Consider the following 10,329-nt stretch of genomic DNA (forward strand, 5'->3'; position numbering starts at 1 on the left):
ATGGGGCTGTGTAGTCTTTCCCGAGAGAAGGTAGGTCAATCTCTACTGGCAGAGGCTTGTCAGGGTTACTGGCAGGAGCTCCAAAGAGAAGACAGACCCTTGCTTCTTACTCCTGAAGGCCAGCTTGGTGCTATTGCTAAACCTGGGTCCATGCAGGCTGTGCACAGGGAAAGCCAGTGAGAGGGAGTCTGCCCCTGATTGGTCAGGGAAGCTGTCCTCCTCCCATCAATTTTAAGCTGATTTCTCCGCTAGTCATTTGACAGGTGGATTGGGAGCATCAGTGTGTGGTCATTCACAGGCGGCTTGGCCACGGGCATTAGTTTTGGTGGGCTAAGGACTCTCTTGAGAAGCAGAAGAGTGTGGTGGGGAAGAGGTCTCCACAGCGTTGTGAAGTCAGACCTGGCTTCCACCTTGGCCCCATCACTTACCAGCTGTGTGACTTTGTGTGGCTAAGCCATCTATGCGGACACGTGGAGAGTCATTCATCCTGTCTACGCCTCTGTTTCTTCATCTCTACAATGGAGATACTAACCTACCTCTTGGGGTCATTGAAGGATTCACGAAAGAAAATGCATGTGAAGATGTTGGCACGATGCCTGACACATACTAAGTGCTCCCCAAATGGCCGTTATTGTTATTGTCGTTTTTATCTCTGAGAGCTAGGGTAGGGGTGTTGAGAAGGAGAAGAATCAAAGGTCTGGAAGAGGCCTCAAGGGATCATCCAGTCCAGATAGGCCCTGACTTTCCATAGATAAGAAATGATCGCTCCCATTTTGCGGGTCGGCATAAGCATGGAAGGAATGCCGTGCCCAAGATCATCTCCAGGGTAGGGAAGGTGAGGTTGGATGACCAGCCTCCTGCCTCCAGACCTAGTACTGGGGACTGGAGGGCTATGCTGGCCACATGACAGTGGGGCACCAAGGACAAGTCAGCCCAGGACAAATCCTATGTTGTGATGGTCAGTGGCCATCAGAGTCTCACCTGCCCACAGCTCTGGACCCTGGCTCGGAGGATTCCCTGCTGCCTCTGCTCTCTTCAGGGGCTGGCACCTTCTCTGTGGCTTCTTACCTCTAAGCCTTTTACCTCTAGGAGATCAAAGTGTTCTGAAATTTGAGGTCTGGGGGGATGGGAGTGGACTGACTTTTGGCTGGGCTGATCAAACCTCATTAAGGAGTAAAGTCTGGAGACATGGAGAGAAAGACAAACATGAAGACAGTCACCTCTGTGAAAATTGTGGTCTGCCTGGGGTGAGAGGGAAACAGGCTCAAAAGCCTGGAGGGTTCCTAAATAATTTTATTCTCTAGAGGAGTATAATCCCATAACCCCAGGCAGCCGGAGAAGATGGGTGCATCCTATCGGTCATCCAGATGTGGAGTTCAGATGTGTATTGTGGTGTCCTGGGTGTAGGGTTTTCTCTTTGGTCAATGCTTAGTCTTATGAGTAGACATGAAAAAGTCAGGACTGGTTAAACCAAACCAAATGCTGGAAGATCTGCTGGACGCAAGCTCTTTGGTGACCAATCCCATCTCAACACTGAATACCAGACAGTTTCCTAATGTCCTGTGCTTCTGACTTTAAGGGACACAACCTTGTTTAAACAGTAGCTGCACTCATGTACGATTAAGAGAAGTCACGTTAAAGAAAAGTCCCAAACCGAACAAGAGAGGTGTATGCAGACCCACCAGCTCTGGTCAGTTTCCCGGCCCAGTGAGGACACAGTGGCGTGGGGAGCTCCGTCTGTCCATCTGGCTCCATAAGCCATGCTTGCTCTAGGGAAGATGGTTCTGAGGAGCAGGACAAAGGGAGGAGGAGGAGGCATGAGCAGAGATGCAGTTGGAGGCTGATGCAGGAATTTAGAACACCCAGAAGTCCTTGGTCCGTTGAGCCTCACTGAGCTTGAGATGTTAGAAAATGAAGAGCAGACTCCCTTCTTTAGAGTGGTCAACCTTTTCAAAGATGAACCCTGCCTGACTCTGTTCCAGTACTTTCAAGCTCACCCCTGCCCTGGGCTGGTTTGGCCACAGCGGGTTCAGAGCGATCTGATGCATGGGTTATGGGGACACATATCTGTGTTCAGTTCTGGGCTCTGCCACTTATTAAACTATTGGACCTTGGAAAGAAGCCCAACTTCTCTATGCCTCAGTTTTCTTTACACAAAATAGGGTCAATGATGCACCCACCTCATGCAGATGTTGTGAGGGGTAAAGGAGAAAATGCAGGGGAGCGCTTTGCAAAGCTCCCTGGGAGTGACAGGTGTGACTGTTTTCGTGGTGGCTCAGCACTTCTGGGTGTTGGGCTCCAGGTGTGGATCCTGGAGCAGCAGAACCAGGTGCTGGGGACCAAGTGGGAGCTGCTGCAGCAGCTGGACCTGAACAACTGTAAGAACAACGTGGAGCCCATCCTCGAGGGCTGCACCAGCAACCTGCGCAAGCAGCTGCAGACGCTGTCCGGGGGGCCGGATGAGTCTGGACTCGGACCTGAGGAATGTGCGGGATGTGGTGGAGGACTACAAGAAGAGGTGAGCTGGGAGGGGACCCCCTGTAGCTACATGACTGTCCCTGTCCCTTTTGAGCTTGTTAAGCAGGAGTGGGCAGCTACCCCAGCTTAACATTTTTGGAGGTGGAGGGAGGCAGTGTTCCTTGTCATCCCAAGCAGAATCACCCCCAAGAAAAAGGAAACTTGCTCTCCTCCTCCAGCCTGGCACTTAGGACGATGTGAGATTTCCTACATTCATGCCACACGCTCCTTCCTCATTTTTTAAAATTAATTTATTTATTTTATATTTATTTTTGGCTGTATTGGGTCTTCGTTTCTGTGCGAGGGCTTTCTCCAGTTGCGGAGAGTGAGGGCCACTCTTCATCGCGGTGCGCGGGCCTCTCACTGCCGCGGCCTCTCCCGTTGCGGAGCACAGGCTCCAGACGCGCAGGCTCAGTAGTTCTGGCTCATGGGCCCAGCCGCTCAGCGGCATGTGGGATCTTCCCGGACCGGGGCACGAACCCGTGTCCCCTGCACTGGCAGGCGGATTCCTAAACACTGCGCCACCAGGGAAGCCCTCCTTCCTCATTTTTGAAGCTGTATCTTCAATAATCTTCCAAAATTGGTGATCACATCTCCTCCTCCAGGAAGGCTTCCTTTCCTGGCTGGCCCTACTGGCCCTGGACTCTGCAGCCCTGCAGCATCTGTGCCCTTGCTCAGGGTCTTCCCTGGGCAAACGAGGGTTCTCAGTGAGACATATTAACTGACAGAGCACTGGCATTCCTGCAGGTATGAGGAAGAAATCGACAGGCGGACAGCAGCAGAGAATGAATTTGTGCTTCTCAGAAAGGTGAGGGGTAGGCAGGTCTTGGATCTGGAGCTGGCCTGGGACCTGGAGGAGCTGAGTCTGCCAGTGTGCTCTGCTTTCAAAGAAAGTGAACTGAATCAAAAATAGTGAGGGGAAGGCAGGGGAAAACCGCGATGCAAGAGTATCCAGAGAAGGGAATAAAACCGGCAGAGAGGATGATGGCATTCTTGAGTGTTTAATGGGGTCGGGGTTTGTCCACAGTGAAGAACAGTGGAGGGTGACACACAGGGGCTCTCCCTGCAGTTGCGGGCCTGGCTAGGATGTCACAGTGATGACTGACAGCAGCCTCGATGGGTTCCCTTCCTTAGAGGGGCACCCCATCCCTACTGCCGAGGGAGCCCATTCTCAGGATGGAGCAGGGCTGGGCCTTTTGCTCCTTCCTCCCCTTTCCCACGAACCTCCCACAGAGAAGAGGTGGCTATTTCCCCATGCAGGGGACCCAGGCTGGGGTGTGTGTTGCCTTCTGGGCTGCACTGGCAGTGATTTGGGGATGGCTGGGATATCTTTCAGGACATGGTTGCAGCTTATGCCAATAAGGTGGAGCTGCAGTCCAAGGTGGACTCCATGGACCAGGAGATCATGTTCTTCCAGTGTCTCTATGAAGCCGTAAGTCCGTCTCTTCATTCCACCCCTCCGAGGGCTGCCAGCGGGTAAAACTCTATTCTGGGGCCGGGAGGGGCACACAGGCCCCAGCTCTCAACCACTCATCTCCATTTCAGCCCTCAGAGGCTCCTCATCTCCTCTCTGGGTGGGAAGGAAATGGTCCTGGCCTTATCTCCATAGCAGCAGGACTCTGTCTGGGGCCCGGAGGGAACTCGCTTTGCCCAGAGAGCAACAGCCTTGGTTTGGAGCCTCTAAATTGGCATCACCAGGATTTGCTTACCTTGGGAGGGAGGTTGTTGGCCTCCATCAGTCAAGTCCTGAGACCATCACTGTTTCCCCTTCAAGGGATCGCTCAGATCCAGTCCCACATCAGTGACATGTCTGTCATCCTGTCCATGGACAACAACCGCGACCTGAACCTGGACAGCATCATTGATGAGGTTCATGCCCAGTACAAGGAGATCACCCTGCAGAGCAAGGCTGAGGCCAAGGCGCTATACCAGACCAAGGTGAGCTGGGCTGAGGCCGGCCCGGGGAGGGTGACCCCAGTAGGCATGAGGGCTGGGCCGGAATGTCTAGTTAAATGTCCAGCGTGGCCTGCTCCCATGACATCACCAACCCCAAGCCACCATGTACTCCCACGACACGCTCATCACCCCCATCCATGGCTCCGCCCTTTGGGTCCCCAGTTCCAGGAACAGCAGCTGGCAGCTGGCCAGCATGGGGACGACCTCAAAAACACCAAGAATGAGATCTCAGAGCTCACCCGGCTCATCCAGAGAATCTGCTCAGAGATTGAGAATGTGAAGAAGCAGGTGAGGTGGCTGGTTGCCTTTGCACGGGGTGGACAGGCACAGTTGGAGGGGGATGAGTGGGCCGAGAGTGTCAGCCTCCCAAATCTCTGCCCAGGGGAGGAAAGGGACCAAAGAGGTGACTGTGTCAAACCCTTAGAACAGGTGTCCCTGGGGCATCTCATCTGCAACTCGCCCCAAGGACCCCTGATTTGAAGACCCCTCCCCTAAGAAGACTTCTCTCACCCGACAGGGTGGGCTAGGACCACATCCCTCTGCCCCTCCTGCCCTGATCAATGTGCTCTCCTGGCACTTGTGTCTCCCCTGTACTTGTCAGGCTTCTGTAATTGCCAGACACCTGCATGTCCTTTCTTCCACTGGACCAGAGGGAGGCAGAGAGCTGGCTACTTTGCTCCTGTTGTTTGCCCAGCGTCTAGTACAGTGCCTGGCACAGAGTAGCTGCTTAATAAACATTTGTTGATTCAGGGATTGAGGAGAAGGGGGTTCAGAGAGCACCCCTTCAAATCTGTGGATATCTATTAAGGCCTTACTCGGAGTACTGCTCCTGGGAACATAGGGAGCAGTCTCAGTTCTAGTAGGTGGGGAGACAAGATTCTCATATACATTAAAAATAGCAGCATCTCCTGTCATTTTATCACACTGAATCCTTCCAAAGACCCTGTGAGGCAAGGCTTACCTGTTGTTACAGATGAGGAAACGGGTTCAGAGAGGTTAAGAGTGTTGCACTGCGGTAAGTGGTGGAGTTGTGATCTGAACCAAGGTCTCCTGACTCCTGGTCCAGTCCTCTTTCCACTCTCCCATGGGTTTTAACACTTAGTAGCTCTGGGACATTGGGCAAGTTACTTGTCTGCACTGCACAGGGTGTTGTGAGGACTGGATGAGTCAAGTTATATAAAAGCCATGTGTAGGGCTGAGCACAGTGCCGGGCATATGGTAAGCATTTGGGAAATTGTTTGTCCTGGGGTATCTCCTTCCCCATTCCCTCATCTGTGACTCCATGCACCTGAGCAGCCACTGTTGTGGTACCTGCAATACCATATTCCAGTGATCTGTCCTCCTAGACTTTAAACAACTCAAGAGCAGAAGGCTGAGCTTACTCTTACTCATTTTGTATCCTCAGAGCAGGGTGGCCAAATAAATGACTTTGAAAGTTACTCAGTGGCACTGAATTAGCCATCAACTCAGGGGGGCAGGATGCACTATTTTTCATCACCACCAGTGTCTAAACAGAGTGGAGATAAAGCTAAGAAAGGACTTGCCGACCCCAGAAGGGGCTCCAACTAGAAGAGGAACAGGGAGTCTGAAGGGTGGAGGTGGGCATCTCTGCTCCAGCATCTCAAAGAATGAGTGGGACTTGGATGTGGATGATTCCAGTGAGCACTTCCAGTTTCCAACCTCTGTAATTCCCCATTTAGGCTTCCAACCTGGAGACGGCCATCATTGTTGCTAAGCAGCGTGGGGACAACACCCTGAAGGATGCCTGGGCCAAGCTGGATGAGCTCCTCCAAAGACAAGCTGGCCAGGATGATGCACGAGTACCAGGGACTCATGAGCCTGAAGCTAGCCCTGGACATGGAGATTGCCACCTACCGCAAGCTGCTGGAGAGCAAGGAGTGCCGGTGAGGGAGTGATGCTCTGGCAGGAAGGCCACAGGGGTTTGGGAAGGACCAAAGGAGAAAGCCTAACACATCTTAATCCAGAAGAGATGAATTCTTGGGGAAAGAAGGGGTGGTGATGCTAAGAATCATAATAGAATTAATAATACGACACAGACACGAGTGCTTACTTCATACCAGGCACTGTGCTACGTTGATTGGTTCATTCAGTCCTCACCACTTCCCTGCCTGTACCTGGGTACACTACCCAACCCCCCCCGCCCAAAAAAAAACATTACTCTGTTAGGCCTTCTTGTTCTCTCTTGCTTAATTGTCCAGGTAAAAGATGAGCTTGTGAGTGCTGTCCCAGGGCAGCCACTCCAGCATCACCAATGCCCTTGGGAGAAGGAAAGCCTCGATGCCTGGGAGGCTGACCCTTGGGAGGTGTGCATGCCATCCCCACAAGTACTCCTCATGAGAGCTACTGTTTGATGGATTTTTGCCTGGTTACCCCAAAGATTCAGGGGTGGCCCCCATAGCTTCTGGAGCTCTGCTTGTGCCAAAGGAGCCCTGGTATTTCCATAGGTGCCTACTGAGTTCAGAAACCCACATTAGGCCAGTGGGGGCACTAGCTTTGAGGTTAATATCTTGTGGCTTGAATGACTGTTTGTTCTTATTTTATTTCTCCCCTAACAGGATGTCATGAGAATTTCCCTCCCCTGTCAGCATCTGTAAGTACTTGTGTTCTTGGACCTAGAATTGTAGAATGTGTGGACTTGAAAGGGCCTTAGTTATACCCTGTGTGTGGAGATGAGGAATCTAAGGACCAGAGAGGGAAAAACTTTGCCTGAGATCACACAGCCAGATGGCAGGGCATGTCCAGCAATCAGGCCTTCTGACTCCCAGCCCAGCACTCCTTCCTTTTTATCATTCTGTCTCCCTGTTTTGAGGGCAGCTAGGAAGGTTATCACCATGGTGATGGGGAACCAAAGGACACAGTGCAGGAAGGTGAGTATGGGTGTGTGTGAGGCCTGGGGAGCCAGGTTGCAAGTTATGATGAGACCTGGGCTGGGGAATTGGTAAATGGGGGACCTCGGAGGTCAAGCTGAAAGTGTTAGATCTCTGGATTTCTCATCAGGGCTAAGAGTTAAATCATAGCTTCCAAAAGATGCCATCTGGAGGACAGACGGTAGAGGTTGGAAGCTGGGAAGTTTAGGAAAAAGACTAATAGAAGGCAGAGTGTTCAGAATGACAGGTGGGTCCATTGGTACCTGGACCAAAGAGGTGGACCTCTGAAAGTTAAGAATCAGCTAGATTGGATGTAAGCTGGACAAGTCAAGGGCAACGCATGGAGGAAGCTGTCTCTGAGATATTTTCCCCAGTGGGGACGGGGTTGGCTGTGACTGGGTCCCCCACCAAACCCATTGTTCCAAGAAGAGCCCTACCTGTCCTGGGGAAAGGCGGCCTCATCCGGTCCCACTCCCAGCTGTGCTTGTGGGGTGTTGACCCTGCTCTCCCCCTGCAGCCACCATTAGCAGCACCAGCGTCAGCAGTGGCTATGGCTTCTGGCCCAACTCGGTCAGCGGAGGCTATGTGGTCAACGGCAGCAGCTGCATCTCTGGAGTGTGCAGCATCCGTGGCAGGGAGGGCCAGAACCAGAGCAGCACCACTGACTACAAGGATGCCCTGGGGAAGGGCTCCAGCCCGAGTGCCCCCTCCAAGAAAGCCAGTCCATAGAGAGGGCTGTCCTCCCGCCACCTCTTCGTCCTAGCTCTGGCTCCCACGTGCAATCTCCCTAGCCTGCTCTCAGCCCCACTCCCACCCTGCTGGCCCTGCTTTTGTACCTCCAGTGCTGGACTTGGCCACCCACCTGTGTCGTCCTGAACCTGGACAGGTGTGGATGACTAAGCCTGGTGAAATTCGTCCCTGCACATGCTTGGGGTTCGCCTCCTTGGCTGTGGTCCCCGAGCCATGCCACCAACTCCCAGTCTTCGATCCTCTGCACAGCCTCTGGCTCAGTCACTAATTACTCTCTCTGGCCCCGTGGGTCTCAGACTGAGGCCCCCCTCTCACACTGGGGCCTTTGTCCCAGCTCCTACTAACTACCTGTGGTAGAAGTGGCTCTGTGTTCAGGAAAAGGCAAATGAAAGACAAACGACCAAGCGAGGCCATCCCCGCCCCTCCCTGGCTGGCTCATGACTCATTCTGAGTGGACCAAGTACAACTCAGGGTCTCTTTCTTCATTCTCCTGCACGCACAAGCAGGGAAGAGGAGGCCTGTTCGTTTCTCCTTTCTTCTTAAAGGCCCTCCCTCTGCATCCTCAATAAACAGCAATGATCTGATGCCTTGGCCTCTTGAGTAGTTAAGGTGTGCACAAGGACCTCAGTCCAGATGCTCATGTGAGCAGACACCACAAACCCACACGGACACACTACACCACTGCATATCGCCTGTGCAGCCTGTATTTCCAGGTTAATCTTCTCTGTAGAGCAGAAAAAGAAGACGTTCTCAGACCACACATAGCAGAGGGGCTGGAAGCACTTCTGGGGCTGCAGGGAGGTGAAGCGCGGAGAGTTTGGGAAGAGGGCAGGAGAAGGCGTGGGGAGAAGAAAGGAAACCATAGAGAGGGGGTGTGTACAGTCTGGTTTGTTGTTTTCAACAAAAGTGTTATATGTGACCACTGGCAGAAACGGTCCTGCTCCTGACAGGGGTCCTGGCCTCTTCTGGAGAACTGGATCTTTCCTAGAGGGAAGGTAGGGGCTTGGTGGACAGGTATCTGCCTTTGTTCAGCCTGTTCCTCACTCTCACCATCCTGGCCTTCCGGGGGGGGGGGCGTGTCTCCAAGGAAGGGTGAAGCTGGTGGGAACCACACATGCTGGCCCCACTGTTAGAAAATCTAAGATAGGGAACCAGAGTTCTGCGAACCTGAGCCTGGACTGAGGGGGAGTGAGATGGGGGAGGGGCAGATTGTGAAATTTAGTGACTATGCAGTTGGTACCTCTCCAGACACCTGTTCACCCTGGAACTACTGTTGGGGTGGCCAGTCCTGCCCTGTGGTGAGGAGGGCTGGAAGGACGAGAGATGGACAGATTCTCCAGTGACCAGCAAGAGCAAGCAAAACTCAGCTGGGAAGTCTTTGGGAGTCCAAAGGGTTTGCAGAGATGGAGGTGGAGGGATTGGAGGATGGGATGGAAGGGCTGCGCTGAAGGATTGAACCTGAGAGTAGTGGTTGGGGCTTAAGACAAGGCTGCAGGGCCAGGCTTGAGCAACCCACTCCAGGAGGCGACCATCAGCTGCCCTCAACCAGGAAGTCAACACCACCATTCAGTAGGTGTCGGTAGAGGAGGGCTAGCAGATCAAGACTCAGAAGCAAGTTTTGCTTCCCCGGTTGACAGGGTGAGGCCAGTGTCTGTCCTAACCTGTACACAAACACTAACCTCTACCCTAACATGTAAACTAACCAAAACCCGTTGTTGTACCCTAAGCTGAACCCTAAACCATACCCATTTCCTAACCCTAAACCTAATCCTAACCCTTACACTAACCCGAAACCTAATCCTAACCTGTACACTAACACTAACCCGTACCCTACCACGTGCCCTAACCCTAACCCGTTGTCGCACTCTAACCTGTACCCTAAACCGTACCCGTTCCCTAACGCTAACCCTAAACCTAACCTTAACTGTAAACCTTACCCTAAACTGTACCCTATTCCTAATGCGTACACTAACACTAACCCGTACCCTAACACGTACCCTAACCCTAACCCGTTGTCGTACAATAACCTGTACCCTAAACCATACCCATTCCTAATCCTAACACTAATCCTAACCCTAACACTTACCCTAACACGTACCCTAATCCTAACCTGTATAATGAAACTAACCCATACCCTAACACGTACCCTAACCTTAACCCGTTGTCATGCATTAACCTGTACCCTAAACGTACCCATTCCCTAAACCTAACCCTAACT

General features: G+C 52.6%; 1 protein-coding gene across 1 annotated transcript; it reads left to right on the forward strand.

The window, feature by feature from the left end:
- LOC132529956 (keratin, type II cytoskeletal 71-like) lies at window positions 1-8,090 on the forward strand. Its single transcript, XM_060167044.1, is given in 11 exon segments — window positions 1-30; window positions 2,303-2,451; window positions 2,453-2,518; window positions 3,265-3,325; window positions 3,854-3,953; window positions 4,292-4,455; window positions 4,636-4,761; window positions 6,174-6,259; window positions 6,261-6,377; window positions 7,050-7,084; window positions 7,879-8,090. Coding segments are annotated over 11 exon segments (1,146 nt in total).
- Window positions 8,091-10,329: the final 2,239 nt, after the last annotated feature.

The sequence above is a fragment of the Lagenorhynchus albirostris genome, chromosome 11 (genome assembly GCF_949774975.1).
Source record: "Lagenorhynchus albirostris chromosome 11, mLagAlb1.1, whole genome shotgun sequence".
Taxonomy (NCBI): Eukaryota; Metazoa; Chordata; class Mammalia; order Artiodactyla; family Delphinidae; genus Lagenorhynchus; species Lagenorhynchus albirostris.